Genomic DNA, 15,357 nt, shown 5'->3' with positions numbered 1-15,357 from the left:
GGCTCCGACAGGGAGGCGTGTGGGGGGGAACCCCCCCACTTTTCTTAATAGAGATCGCGCCGCGTTGTGGGGGTGTGGGATGTTGTAACCCCCACATTTTACTGAAAACTTCACTTTTTCCCTGTTTTTAGGGAAAAAGTTAAGTTTACAGTAAAATGTGGAGGGTTACAACCCCCCAAACCCTCCACAACGCCGGCGCGATCTCTATTAAGTAAACTGGGGGGGCTCCCCAACAAAACCCCCCGTCAGAGCCCCTAAAAACTGTAATTTTCTTTGGCGCGCGCCTCCGTCTTGCGCTCAGTTGTCGGCGCGCACCTTTGTCTTTCGCCGACTTGTCTATGAACCGAACCATTTTGTGCATCGGGTCAGCAAATTTGATCGGTCGCTAAACTAGTCAAACTGGTTTAGCGGCCTCCAGAGGATCACCAGTAGGTAAAATGATTTTATTTTCAATATTGTGTTTGAAATGTGTCAATTTTGAGAATTTATACCTGCTGTGTAATATTGTGTGTGTACAGTATATGAAAAATGAATGGAAAAAATTGCATTACAGTTAGTAAAGGGGATGGGATCTGTGGCAGAGCTTAGGTGGGCCTAGGGAGGTTTCAGTTGATATTTGTTAGACTTAGGGGGTACTTAGCTTGAAGTAGATGAGAAACACTGCTGTAGGCAATCAGCTAGTGCCAGTGCCTCACCTTCTCTCCAGCTCTTTTCCCTGCTGGCACCCCCTACTAGTATCTCAGGGCCCATCTGGAGGGCCTCTGTACATGCGTGGATGTCAACGTGATGTCACGCATATGCGTGATGTTATCACAGCGACATCCGAGCACTTTTGGGTGCCTCAAGCCGTGGCCACTACCTTTTAGTGTGCCCCGGCTTGAGAAAGTTTGAGAGACACTGCTTTAGTGCATCTGGTCCTGGATTAGATAGACTATTTGTCTGACCCAGTATGGTTATTCATTTGTTCTAAGAAGATACGAGTTGGAGAAAACTATTACCTAAGCTATTTCTGGTGGGCCAAAAACATTTTTTTGTTTCTTTAGGGTCCTTTTATTAGAGTATATCAATAAATTTCCTCTAGAATATATTTGAAAATTATTGCCAGTGTAAATACTTGACTGTATTTGATGTATGTACTGTAGCTATTTATATACTTGTGATGTCATGATCTAACTACTGTAAAGATGATCTTTTTTTCTTTCCTCAGACTCCTGAATATACAGATCAGTCCCATAAAATGTCTACGTCTCGCTGTGTTCGGCTGATGTTAGTTAGCTTGGTAAATGATTTGAATGAAACATGGATTGCTGAGCAGCCCTTCATAACATTTTGCTATATTTGGCAGTATGCTCCTACGTGGGCTTTGTGGCTAACAAATAAAATTGCTAAAAGAAGAATTCAGAATTTTAAAAGCGGAATGGTATGTATTGGATATCATGAATTGGTGAAACCTTTTTTAAAAAAAATGCCTCTATATGTATGAGAACTGCATAGTCTCCTACCATGGTACCAAAATTCCTTTTACTTTACTTGCTTGTGATACGGAATAAGTATGCTGACGTATACTGTACATTCAGAACAGTACTACTGTGGAATCTAAAATGGTGCCAGCCTGCTCTGCTACAGGAAAAGTATACCTTTGATAAATATAGATTCTAAGGAAATGGCTTTTTCTAGAAATGGATACTTTGGAAACAGTTTTGTAAATTTTGTCATAGTTATTTTTAATGGAAAGGTGTAAGTTTATACACTTAGGACCCAATAGTAGGGAAATGTGATGTATTTTGAATAATAATATATTTACTAATTTTACCAGGAAAAAAGACAAATGTGTTAGGAGCCCTCTTTACAATAGCCTTTAACACAGACTTAAAGTAAGGGCTACTGTTTTTTAACAGTTAGAAAAAACACAAAAACAACTCAAACCCATGCTAGCTGCTTGCTAGCATTAAATATAATCTGTACAGCAGTAACCCAATGTGGCAGAGTCCAATCAGGGTTTTCCTGGAAACCTATGCACATTCACACAGATACTTGCAGCATAACCACTTTAGAAGGAGCAACAAAAAGCTTTTATTTGTATAGAGCTCTGAGTCTTGTTCCTTCACAGGCTCAGAGTTTAAAGTAAACTCTTAGTTCAACACAAGGGCTTCAATATTTCCACAGACTGAGTCTCTTATAATCATGTACTTAGTCCAGCTATTATGGTATTCAGGTTTTGTCATGCACCAAAACAGGCAGATAAAGGGCAACTCAGTCAACATTGTATATCTGCTTTTTCAGAAGGTGTTCAACAAGGTTCCACATGAATGACTACTTTGGAAAATTGCGAGCCATGGAATCGAGGGTGAAATATTCACGTGGATTAAAAACTGGCTGGAGCATAGGAAACAGAGAGTTGGGGGTAAATGGACAATACTCGGACTGGAATAACGTCACCAGTGGGATGCCGCAGGGCTCAGTGCTTGGTTCAGTGCTCTTCAACATCTTTATAAACAATCTGGACAATGGTATGACGAGTGAGGTGATTAAATTTGCAGACGATACAAAGTTATTCAGAGTAGTGAAGATACAGGGGGATTGCAAAGATCTGCAATGTGACATAATCAAGCTCGAGAAATAAGCGTCGACATGGCAAATGAGGTTCAAAGTGGATAAGTGTAAAGTGATGCATGTCGGTAACAAAAATTTCATGCACAAATACAGGATGTCCGGGGCGGTACTTGGATAGACCTCCCAGGAAAGAGACTTGGGAGTTCTGATCGACAGGTCAATGAAGCAGTCCGTTCAATGTGCGGCGGAAAGGGCAAACAGAATGCTAGGAATGATAAGGGGATCACGAACAGATCGGAGAAGGTTATCATGCCACTGTACCAGGCCATGGTACGCAGTCACCTGGAGTACTGCGTCCACCACTGGTCGCCATACATGAAGAAGGACACGGTACTACTCGAAAGGGTCCAGATAAGAGCGACTAAAATGGTTAAGGGGCTGGAGGAGTTGCCATACAGTGAGAGATAGAGAAACTGGGCCTCTTCTCCCTTGAAAAAAGGAGACTGAGAGGGGACATGATCGAAACATTCAAGAAAATGAAGGGAATAGACTTAGTAGATAAAGACAGATTGTTTACCCTCTCCAAGGTAGAGAGAACGAGAGAGCACTCTCTAAAGTTCTTCTTCACCCAGAGAGTGGTAGAAAACTGGAACGCTCTTCCGGAGTCTGTTATAGGGGAAAACACTCTCCAGGGATTCAAAACAAAGTTTGACAAGTTCCTGCTAAACTGGAACGTACGCAGGTGAGGCTGGACTTCATTTAGAGCACTGGTCTTTGACCTGGGGCCGCCGTATGAGCAGATTGCTGGGCACGATGGACTACTGGTCTGACCCAGCAGCAGCAATTCTTATGTTCTTATGCCATACAGTTTATTCAGCAAATGGTGGTTTACTTTAGCCACCCACTCAGCAAGCCAATCAGCAGCTGTTGACAGTGTCTCTTCCTTCCCAAGGATTCAGCTCACTGATAGGGAAGTCTTCTTTCTCTGAGACTTCTCTGCTCGGAGAAGTCTCTTCCTCAGGGAGCTCTCGCTCTCTTTCCAGGCTATGGCATAGATCCTCCTTACTGACCGAGTCCTGCCTCTCTGTCTCAGCAGAGTTGCATTACTTCCCTTCTTGTGGCTTAGTTCTGAGCTGCAGAGCTCGTTGCATTCTGGAACATGTAGTTCATCCCCTTTTGGGTTAGCGCCCTCTGCTACCCAGTGGTATAATGCAGCTTTAGGGAGAACCCCTTACTCACACCCAAAGACACAACTCTTGCTCCCCCCTCCCCAGGACTTAACAAAGGGGTCTCCTTGGCTCCTGTCCTGTTGCTGCCCTGGGTTCAAAATGGCAGTGATGGCCCCCTAATGGTAGGCAATGAGACTGCTGCCAAAATCATTGCTACCATTTCAAACCTAGGGCAGTACTGGGATGAGAGCACACAGGGACTGCTCCCATCTAAAATCATCCGGGCTACTAGGTGGTGAGGGGTTATTTTTGTGGTGTTGCTACTGGGGGTGACCTGTGAGTGGGGGGGGGATCAGATCAAGGTCTCGGACGATTCATCATGTCCATTTCATTGCGACCAGTTCAGCATGGCCATTTGAGCGCTGAATTGGCCCAGGAAACATCCTGTGAGGAACATGCTCAAACCCCCCCACCTCTTCTACCCTCATCCTCTCCTCTCTGTCTGTGATCTGGCACCTTTCCCTCAAGCAGGGATGATTCAGCATTTGGGGGGGCTATTGGGTTACTAGGCCACTGGGTTACTAGGTGGTGAGGGGTTACTTTTGTGGTGGTGGTGCTGCTGCTTGGGGTGACCTGTGAATTGGGAATCGGATCAGGGTCTAGGACGATTCTTCATGGCTGTGGCCATTTCAGCGATGAATCAACCCAGGAAACTTCCTGTGATGAACAAGCTCACACATGCCCTCCCCCTCCCAAATTTCTACATTCACCCTCTCCTCCCTGCCAATGATTCAGCATCTCTTCCTCAAGCACTCCCCCCCACCCCCCCATTCAAATCTTAATCTACACCAACAATATTGCAGTGTGTGTCGGAGTAGTGAGGAGCAGTGATGGCAGAAGTGGAGGACAGCAATAAACCGCTGGGAGAGAGACAGAGCATGTGCACAGGGAGGTGTCGGGGTGAAACGTGGAGAGACGGATGCTCTGGTTCTGGTATTACTGGGGATGTCGATGGGTATTGGTGGCAGATCCTGGCTGTCGCCCAGATCTGTGAAGTAGATGAAGTTACATCATGTCATGGAATGGGATGATTCAGAGCAGCCATTTCAGTGAGGCTTCGATGAATCATCTTGAGATGGATGTGCTGAATTGTTCCATTCTGTAAGATCAAGGGGGAAAGGGATTAGGTATCTGGCCTTTGAGAGGAGGAAAGGTCAGGGGATTGCTCACATCGGGTAGGGTGTTTTGGGTTTGTTTTTTTTACATTGACACGGTACCATATAACATGCATTAGCAGATAGCATGGGAGCCTGTGCTATCTATCAGTGCATGTAATGAGGTGCCCATGTGGTAAGTGTCTGCCCTCTATATTAAATGCAGAGCAGATGTTTGGCACACCCCTTGCATCTTAACTAAGGTGCACTTTTAATTTATTTTAGTGACATTTTATTCATCCCTATACCTTCAAATAAACCATAAAAGACACTAAGTCCCAAACGTTGATGCAGAAAGAATCCCTCGACTGGTTTCAGTCATCCAGAAAATACTACCAGTGTAAATTAATAGCAATATTTCACAAATTCTATATGGAAATAATTTGGATTCCATATAAGATTGGACAGAATCCAGACCCGCTATAATAAGAATAGCCATAACTGGGTCATATCAATCGTCCATCTGGCCCACTATTCTGTTTCCACAGTGGCCAATCCAGGTCACAAGTACCTGGCAAAACTCCAGATAGTAGCAACATTCCATGCTGCTGATCCCAGGTCAAGCAGTGTCTGAATAGCAGACTTTCGACTTTTCCTTCAGGAACTTTGTCCAAACCTGTTACCACATCCTCTGGCAATGCTCTGAGATGTAACCTTATTATACACTGCAGAAGCCTTGGGCACCCCAGCCAGTTCAACATAAGAAGCCCTTCAGTCCTTAAGCCCCACCAACTGCCTGCACAGCCAAACCTGAACCCTGCAGACAGTGCCTGACCTACAACTACTGATAAAAGTTTTGACTCCAACTTATGAAAACATTTGCATTCCCCCCCTGAAGAAGCTAGTGAACAAACTAAATCCCCTTGTCCTGCCAACTAGAGCAACTAACTGTGCTATCCTGTATTCTAACATCAGAATTATTCCAAATAATAATTAACTTGGAGCCAGGCCATGGCAGATCCAAACACTGAAAACAAGTGGAATGTCCAATAAGCAAAGGTGCAACAAATAAAGATGTCTTTCAACTCATCTGGACAATCAGGTTATTCTTTATTCTTCCAAAAATACTCGACCCGACATGTACATGTTTCGGCCCTACGGCCTGCGTCAGGAGTCTTAAAGATCTTTGGATGTAAATAACCTCTGGTATGGACCACTCTAGAAAACTGTATTTCTCAGAACGCCGTCGTGTAAATGCTGGCTGTAAATTTTCTTTACAGCCAGCATTTACACGACGGCGTTCTGAGAAATACAGTTTTCTAGAGTGGTCCATACCAGAGGTTATTTACATCCAAAGATCTTTAAGACTCCTGACGCAGGCCGTAGGGCCGAAACATGTACATGTCGGGTCGAGTATTTTTGGAAGAATAAAGAATAACCTGATTGTCCAGATGAGTTGAAAGACATCTTTATTTGTTGCACCTTTGCTTATTGGACATTCCACTTGTTTTCATTGTTCTATCTTTTGTGGATTTGTTTCCCCTGTGTTTTGAGATCCAAACACTGCCACATATTCTAATACTTAGTTATATATTTTTTAAAAAACTTGTAATCACTGGTTGCGTTTGTCATCTTAATATTGTAGCCTGGAAATCTTAATATAAAAAATAATGAACCCTGACACTGCACACCAAACCATCATGCTGTTAATGTAAACATATATTTTGCATAGAGAAAAATATATGGCCCCTCTCCCAACAATGGATGTAGAACAGAAATTTGACATTACTCCAAAATAAAAGGTGTTTTTTTTTTGTACAGACAGTCCTCCAGGGAATCTCAGTAACAGCAATAGAAACTCTCTCCTATAACAGACATATTGTGAAGAACCTGTAATACAAACCCTACGAAAATTGCTCAGGACCTATAGAGCAAATTGATTTATACCATAACAGCATTGATTAACAGAAGTAACACAACTAGGATCCTACTTAGGAAAAGGCAGCACCATTTTATTGTAAACAAGTTTAAAGTTTATCATTTGTTATCCCGCTTATCTAAATTTCTAAGCGGCGTACAATGTTAAATATAAAATTAGGGTTTTACATATGATTCATAAGGACAGACATGGTTAGACATACATTGTCAAACGTTAGGTTAGGGGGTAGAAATACAATGGTAGATAGGATAGAGAGAACGTAAATGGAAAGTATGTTAGGGAGGGAAAGAATACATCTGTGTGTTATCAAGGATATTATATATTACTAGCTTTTATAGCCCGTTTCATTAACGGGTGCTAGAATATATGTGTGTGTTTGTCTTTATTTTTTTCTCTCTCTGTCTCCTTAGCCGCTTTCTGTATTTCTGTCTTTCTTGGTTTTGGCTGACCATCACCACCCCTTGCATGCTCCCCCTGTCCATTCTCCCTTCCTTTTACCTCCCCTTATCCAGCAGCAGCCCTTCTCCCTTGTTTTACCTCCCCCCTGTCCATCAGCACCTCTTCCTGCTCCCCCTGTCCAGCAGTACGCCTCCCTTCCTTCCCCCCCCCATCCATCAGCACCTCTTTGTGCTCCCCCTGTCCATCAGTAGGCTTCCTTTTCTTTTTTTCCCCCCCTATCCATCAGCACCTCTTCTTGCTCTCCCTGTCCAGCAGTAGGCCTCCCTTCCTTCCTTTCCCCCCCACCCCTTGTCCATCAGCTCCTCTTCCTGATTCCCCTGTCCAGCAGTAGGCCTTCCTTCCTTTTTCCCCCCTGTCCATTAGCACCTCTTCCTGCTCTCCCTGTCCAGCAGTAGGCCTCCCTTCCTTACCCCCCCATCCATCAGCACGTCTTCCTGCTCCCCTTGTGCAGCAGTAGGCCTCCCTTCCTTTCCCCAACCCCTATCAGAGCAGAATCTCCCCTCTGTCTATCCCCCCAACAGTCCAGCATCTCCCATCAATCCATTCTCACCTCTGTCTGCCGTTCACCATATGGTCGATCCGCTGCCGACAGGCGGGTCCAGCTCCGGCGCATCGCTCGTGCACAGCAGCAGGAGCAGCGCCACCAGCAGCAGTGCCGCCATCGGGAGCCCTTCTCGAGGGAGCGGGACAGGCTGGTGAGGAGCTTCGGGGGCTGCTGAGATGGCAGAGACAGAGCGGCCGAGCTGAACTGGCGTCCCCCACCCCTCCCCGGTGCCAGCGCCGCTCTCCCTCTCAGCAAGCCGGGCTGGAAAAAAAGGAGACTGTGACGTATAAGCACGCAAGCACACTCGTGCTGTCGCGACAGAACAGGGAACACGCGGCACGAATGCGCATGCGCGCTTAACATTTTATTATTATTGATATTATTGATAGAAACATATAAACATAGAAAAAGCGGCAGAAAAGGGCTATAGCCCACCAAGTCTGCCCATTCCAAGTATCCCCCACCTGAATTTACTCCCTTAAAGATCCCACGTGAGTATCCCATTTTTTCTTAAAATCCGTTACGCTACTGGCCTTTATCACCTGGGGTGGGAGTCTGTTCCAATGATCCACCACTCTTTCGGTGAAGAAGTACTTCCTGGGATCGCCATGAAACTTCCCTCCCCTGATTTTCAGCGGATGCCCTCTGGTGGTTGAGGGTCCCATGAGCCAGAAGAGATCATCTTCTGACTCGATGCGTCCCGTGATGTACTTATACGTTTCAATCATATCTCCCCGTTCTCTTCTTTCCTCAAGTGAGTACAGCCGCAACTTCTTTAGTCTTTCTTCATACGTGAGATCCTTGAGCCCCATGACCATCCTGGTGGCCGTTCGCTGAACCGACTCGATCCTCAGCACGTCCTTTCGGTCGTGTGGGCTCCAAAACTGAACACAGTACTCTAAGTGAGGCCTCACCATGGCTCTGTACAACGGCATCATAACCTCAGGTCTCCTGCTGACGAAACCTCTACGGATACACCCCATCATTTGTCTTGCCCTGGAGGAAGCCTTCTCCACTTGATTGGCAACCTTCATATCCTCGCTAATGATCACTCCTAGATCGCGTTCCGCCGTAGTTCTAACCAAGGTCTCACCATTTAGTACATAAGTTCTACGGGGGTTTCTCCTGCCCAAGTGCATTATCTTGCATTTTTTAGCATTGAAGCCTAGCTGCCAAGTTTTTGACCATTGTTCCAGCAGCAGTAGGTCGTGTGTCATATTATCAGGTAATAAGCATCTGCCTACTATGTTACAAAGTTTGGCATCGTCGGCGAACAGTGATACCCTTCCTCTAAGTCCTTTCGTCATATCTCTTATGAATAAATTGAATAGGATCGGACCCAGGACCGATCCCTGCGGCACTCCACTGATCACGTCCGATGCTTTGGATGGGGTACCGTTTACCACCACCTTCTGAAGTCTACCGCTCAGCCAATCCCCAACCCATGTAGTTAGAATGTCTCCTAATCCCATCGATTTCAGCTTGTTCAGTAATCTTCGATGAGGGACGCTATCAAATGCTTTACTGAAGTCCAAGTATACCACGTCCAGTGATTCTCCGGCGTCCAGTTGTCTGGTAACCTTGTCAAAAAAGCTAATCAGATTAGATTGGCAGGATCTACCCCGGGTGAACCCGTGTTGGTGTGGATCACGCAGTTTTTCTTCATCTAGGATTGTGTCAATATTCTGTTTGATCAGTGTTTCCATGAGTTTACACACTATAGACGTGAGACTCACTGGTCTGTAGTTTGCTGTCTCTGTCCTGCAGCCCTTTTTGTGGAGTGGGATTACGTTGGCTGTTTTCCAGTCTAATGGGACCCTTCCTGTGCTTAGGGAAAGATTGAAAAGAACAGATAATGGTTCTGCCAGGACTTCCCTTAACTCCCTGAGCATTCTGGGGTGTAGGTTATCTGGTCCCATGGCTTTGTTTACTTTGAGTCTTGAAAGTTCGCCGTAGACACTACTGGGCGTAAATTCGAAATCTTGAAACGGGTCTTTCCGGTTATCTCCCGTCTGCAGCTGTGGACCAGCTCCCGGCGTTTCGCGGGTGAAAACTGAACAGAAGTATTGGTTTAGTAATTCTGCCTTCACAGAGTCTGATTCTGCAAAGTTACCGTCCGATTGCTTCAGGCGTACTATCCCATCTTTGTTTCTTTTTCTGTTGCTAATATAGCTGAAGAAAGATTTATCCCCTTTCTTAATTTTCCGTGCTAGCTCTTCCTCCATTCGGAGTTTGGCCTCTCTGACTGCTGTTTTGACAGCTTTAGATCTGTCTAGATAGTCCTCTTTTGCCCCCTCTCTGCCTAAATGTTTGTAGGCGATAAAAGCGTCTCTTTTCTGTTTAACTAGGTCTGAAATTTCTTTACTGAACCATTGGGGTCTTTTGTTTCTCCTGCGTTTACTTACAGTCTTTATGTATCGGTCTGTTGCTTCGTGTAGTATGGACTTCAGAGACGACCACATATCCTCCACATTATCAGTTTTTGCTTGTTTATGTAGCTCCTCATGGACGAAATCTCCCATGCGGTTGAAGTCTGTGCCTCTAAAGTTGAGAACCCTTGTTGCTGTGTTTGTTTTCGGGAATCCTTTCTTGAGGTTGAGCCAAACCATATTATGGTCGCTGGAGGCCAGTGTTTCTCCTACTGAGACTTCCGTGACGCTATCTCCGTTGGTGAGAACCAGGTCTAGTAACGCCTTGTCCCTGGTGGGTTCCAATACCAATTGCTTGAGACGTGCGCCCTTTATGGAGTTTAATATTCTTCTGGTGCTACCCGTAGTCGCGGAGAGTGTGTCCCAATCTGCATCTGGCATGTTGAAGTCTCCTAGCATTACAGAGTCCCCGCGCAGTGTGATATTCTCTAAGTCCTCGATTAATTCCATGTCTTTGTCCTCCTGTTGCCTGGGAGGTCTATATATCGCACCAAGGTATAGGCATCTTTCATTCCCTCTGGCCAGGTTCACCCAGAGGGATTCCCCAGTGTATCTAACATCTGTGATTCTGGTGGTTTTGATGCTTTCCTTAGTGTATAGCGCTACTCCTCCTCCCAATTTACCCACTCGGTCGCAGCGAAGTAGGTTGTACCCTGGTATAACCATATCCCACCCATGCGATTCCGTGAACCAGGTTTCAGATATCGCTATCACGTCAAGATCGGCATTTGTTATTTCAGTCTCTAATTCTAGAATCTTATTGCCCAAGCTGTGCGCATTAACATACATGGCCCTCCATTTCTGTGAAGAGTTTACTTTATGAGTTAGTGTGGCTCCTAAATTATCAGTGATATTTCTCCCTGAATTAATGTGGATGTCATTGGTACTTACCTTAGACTTGGTAGTGTGAGTGCGACTTGCCTCCTCAGGGTGGTTTCTTACTGCTCTGGGATATAAGTATGTACCCTCCCCCAACTTACCTAGTTTAAAGCCCTATGGAGTAGGCGGGCCAATCGATGTCCAAATACGTTTCTACCTCTTCTGGTTAGGTGGAGTCCATCTGGTCCTTGTAGTCCCTGGAGCGTCTCGCCATGGTTTAGGAATCCAAAGTTCATTTCTCTGCACCATTCTCGGAGCCATTCGTTAGTCCGTTGAATACGCTCTTCTCTAGCTCTGCCTTTGTTTCTTACTGGAAGAATTGATGAAAAGACCACCTGTGCTCCTATCTGCTTCAACTTCTTTCCCAGCGCTCCAAAATCTCTGGGTATGTTCTCTGTGGTATTTCTCGCAGTGTCGTTTGTGCCTACATGGATGAGAAACATGGGAAAATGATCATTAGGTTTTAGAATTTTGTCTAGGTTAGTGGTAATATCCTGGATCTTGGCTCCAGGGAGACAGCAGACCTCTCTTGACTGCAAATTAGGCCTGCATATTGGTCCCTTGGTGCCCCTTAGCATGGGTTGATAGGTTGAATGCGTCTTTGAATAAGAATGTCTTTAAGTTAGTTTTGAATTGATCTAGTACTGATTCCTCCCGGAGGTGGGTTGGCATAGAATTCCAAAGTTGTGGGGCAGTTATTGAGAAGATCGATGAACATGTATCATAAACAATTTGATGTAGTGTTGGTATTACTAGTAAATTTTGATTATTTGACCAGAGAGATTTTGAGGGGACATATGGAATGAGAAGTCTATTTATAAATTGTGGGGTATAGTAGGATCATGTTTTGAATGTGAGGAGTAAAATTTTGTATGTTCTGTGTGCAATTTTCAACCATTGTGCGTTTATTAGCGGAGCTGTCACATGATCTTACTAAATGTAAGCTGTATATCAAGTTTGGGGTTTTGTTTTGTTTTTTTTAATAAACATAAATATTGTACTAGGACATAGAACATCAGTACATATGTTAGAAAACTGAGCAAACTGGATTGCCACAGATCTTTAAATAAAAACTCCACACTACAGAATATCTGACCTCAGTCACATACTCTGAACCCAGAGAAATCCTTGTGAAGTACAGAATTGACTACAAACTTAAGGCAAATGTGTAGAACAAAAATAAACTGCAGCCACAAGAAGCCCTACTCTGATTTCAGTGCAACACCAGAGAATAAAAAAAACAAATCTTTATTCTACCTTTGTTTTCTGACCATTTTATTCATGTTTGTCCCAGTCTTCTCTTTCCTCTGTCTTTTCTTCTCTCTTTCAGGGTCTCCAATCCACTTTCAACTTCTTGCCCATCTGGTCTTCATTTTCCTTTTTACATCTCTGATGACAGTCTTTTCCTTTCGATTTTTATTGATTGGTATCTGAATAAACAGAGAGGAAAGACATTCATTCTGACTCCGACTCCTTTATTTATGGTATCGCCATTTCTACTCCAACCTGACTCCTTTATATATCTACATGGGGGCACGGTTGTGAACAGAGCTCACAGACGGGATGGGGACAAACTTTATCTTCATGTCATTCTCTAGGTGTCACTTTCACTAATATAAAATATATTACATTTTGTAATCATTAAAGAACTTGATATCAAAATATATTCTAAAAGTGAATCATATCCTGAAACAAATGAGTTAATCAAATTATTATCTGTGAAATAAGAAATTTAAACATTATAATATTTGCATGGCATACAATTTAACTCTATTAGGAGTCTTGAATTGGAGTCGGCAGATTTTCACCGACTCCACAGGCCAAAAATTGCTTCAGACTTCGCAGCCCTGATTCTTGTTATTGTCATCTTGCCTGCTATTCCAGAACTTATAGGTTATGATATGTCCATTGACTAGCAAGTAGAGATAGAAAAATACTGAATTTCTGAGGCTAGCAGAATTTTGGATCTCTGTGTTATCATTAGTGATGCATTGAAACCCTCAGCTTAGTGTGCAATATTGGCTAAGAAAGCAAATAGAATGTTAGGAATTATGAGGAATGGAAAACAAAGATGAGATTGTTATGCCTTTGTATCGCTCCATAGTTTGGCCACTCCTCAAATACTGTGTGCAATTCTAGTCACCCATATCTCAAAAAAGATAGAGCAGAATTAGAAAAGGTACTGAGATAGAGGAGGTATTGATGCCCCTGTATAAGACTGAGGTGAGACCTCATTTAGAATATTGTGTATAATTCTGGAGGCCGCACCTTCAAAAAGATATAAAAAGGATGGAGTAGGGCCAGAGGAAGGCTACTAAAATGGTGTGTGGTCTTTGTGATAAGGTGTATGGGGACAGACTTAAAGATCTCAATCTGTATACTTTGAAGGAAAGGCGAGAGAGGGGAATTATGATAGAGAAGTTTAAATACCTACGTGATGTAAATGTGCATGAGTTGAGTCTTTCATTTCAAAGGAAGCTCTGGAATGAGACGGCATAGGATGAAGTTAAGAGGAGTAATCTAAAGAAATACTTTTTTACAGAAAGGATAGTAGACGTTTGGAACAATCTTCCGGTAGAGGTGGTGGAAACAGAGACTGTCTGATTTCAAGAAAGCTTGGTATGGTCACGTGGGATCTCTTAGAGAAAGAGATAATGGTTTCTGCAGATGGGTAAACTGGATGGGCCATTTGGCCTTTAACTGCCATCATGTTTCTAAGATGATCTTGACAAATGCTAAAAGATAGTCATTTCATTCTTTTTTGTTCTGATTAATACATTTTTTCCCTCCTATGATTCTCTGTCTCTCTCAACCTTATAGTCAAATGATTTTTATTATTATTTCAACCAGAATGTACAAATAGAAGTTGCATACAAATCCAGAGAATAACAGTGCTACTTCACCCCCTCCCATCCCTCCCTTCCCCCCCCCCCCCCCAAAAGTCCAATGCCACTACCAGGACTGAGAGTGTAAAATAGTCCTAACAATTCAAGAGTCTACTGTGAGCATATGGTGTGAGGTCCTGCCAGAAGCATTCCCAGGTCTGACAGAATTTGCGGCCCAGTCCACGATCTAAATCCCCCACCAGTCGCCGCTCCAGCGTCGCATGAACAATCATCAATGCTCTCCATTGAGCGTAGGAAGGGGGATCACGGGACAACCAGTTAGTAAGAATTGCCTTCTTGCCCATCAAAAGCACTCTAGTGACAAAAGCTGACATTCCTTTGGGTTTGGGCGCAGCTATATTATAAAGTCCAAATAAAGCTTTCGGTTGTGGGAGCCAACGCCTCCCCCAAAGCTGCGTAATATAATGCCCTAAATGTCGCCAGAACTGTTGAATTTTGGGACATTTCCAAAGCATATGCCCCAATGAAGCATGAGCTTGTGCACATTTCGGGCAAGAGTGAATTGTAGTAATCCCCATCCGGGCTGCTCGTTCCGGCGGGATATAGAGCCTCAAAACAAGTTTTAACTGCATTTCCCAATGGACAATATTAGGAGACACCTTCAGAATGTTTTTCAGCGTCCTCTGTAGCTGTTGGGCCGTTAGCGTGCAGTGCAAGTCCTCAGCCCATGTTGCCGCTAAGATGGCCAAATTAGTGCCAGAGTGTCCATCCCGGATCCCCACTATGTGAAAGCGAAGCGGAATCCGCTGTTGTGCAGAAAGGCTAAAGAGTTCTGAAAGAGCCTCCCTGTTATCTTCCTCAAGATGGTGCGCTGGAAGAGATTGAACATAATGTCGGATTTGGTAGTATGCAAAAAAATCATTGGGTGTTAAAGTAAATGTCCGACATAAGTCAGCAAAAGTTGCCAGTCTCCCCTCCTCGGAGAATAAGTGTAATAGGTATTGAAGTCCCTTCACACCCCACCTCTGGAAGGCGGTATTTTGCAGTCCAGGCTGAAAGGCTCCATTGACTTGGATGGGTAAGTATAATGAAACCTCAGAAGACAATCTAGCAATTTTGCAAACCCACTTCCAGGCTCGTCTAGCCGGTGCAAATATCGGGTACCGGGCCACCAAAGGACGAAGCCGTGGGTCCGCCACATGCAAGAAATAACTCACATGATACGGAGCCAACAAAGACAACTCCAATGATGTCGCAGTAAAGTCAGACGTCCCCCTAAACCAATCATTAATGTGTCTCATCTGACAAGCAATAGCATACCAATGTACATTTAATAAGCCATAACCCCCTCTATCCCTAGGTAAGCACATTCTAAGAAATTGCAT

The 15,357-nt window shown here is 44.1% G+C and overlaps 1 protein-coding gene across 2 annotated transcripts in view; it reads left to right on the top strand.

Annotated features, from left to right (window-relative positions):
- The window catches only part of DHRS7 (dehydrogenase/reductase 7), a 40,157-nt gene that overhangs the window by 18,516 nt on the left and 6,284 nt on the right, over positions 1–15,357 (top strand). For both annotated transcript variants that reach the window (XM_033950791.1, XM_033950789.1), the window contains exon 6: positions 1,208–1,420. In XM_033950791.1, coding sequence (XP_033806682.1) covers positions 1,208–1,420 — 213 coding nt within the window. The remainder of the gene's footprint in view (positions 1–1,207; positions 1,421–15,357) is intronic.

The sequence above is a fragment of the Geotrypetes seraphini genome, chromosome 7 (genome assembly GCF_902459505.1).
Source record: "Geotrypetes seraphini chromosome 7, aGeoSer1.1, whole genome shotgun sequence".
Taxonomy (NCBI): domain Eukaryota; kingdom Metazoa; phylum Chordata; class Amphibia; order Gymnophiona; family Dermophiidae; genus Geotrypetes; species Geotrypetes seraphini.
The sequence above is the reverse complement of the archived record's forward strand: the minus strand, read 5'-3'. Positions and strand labels throughout refer to the sequence as shown.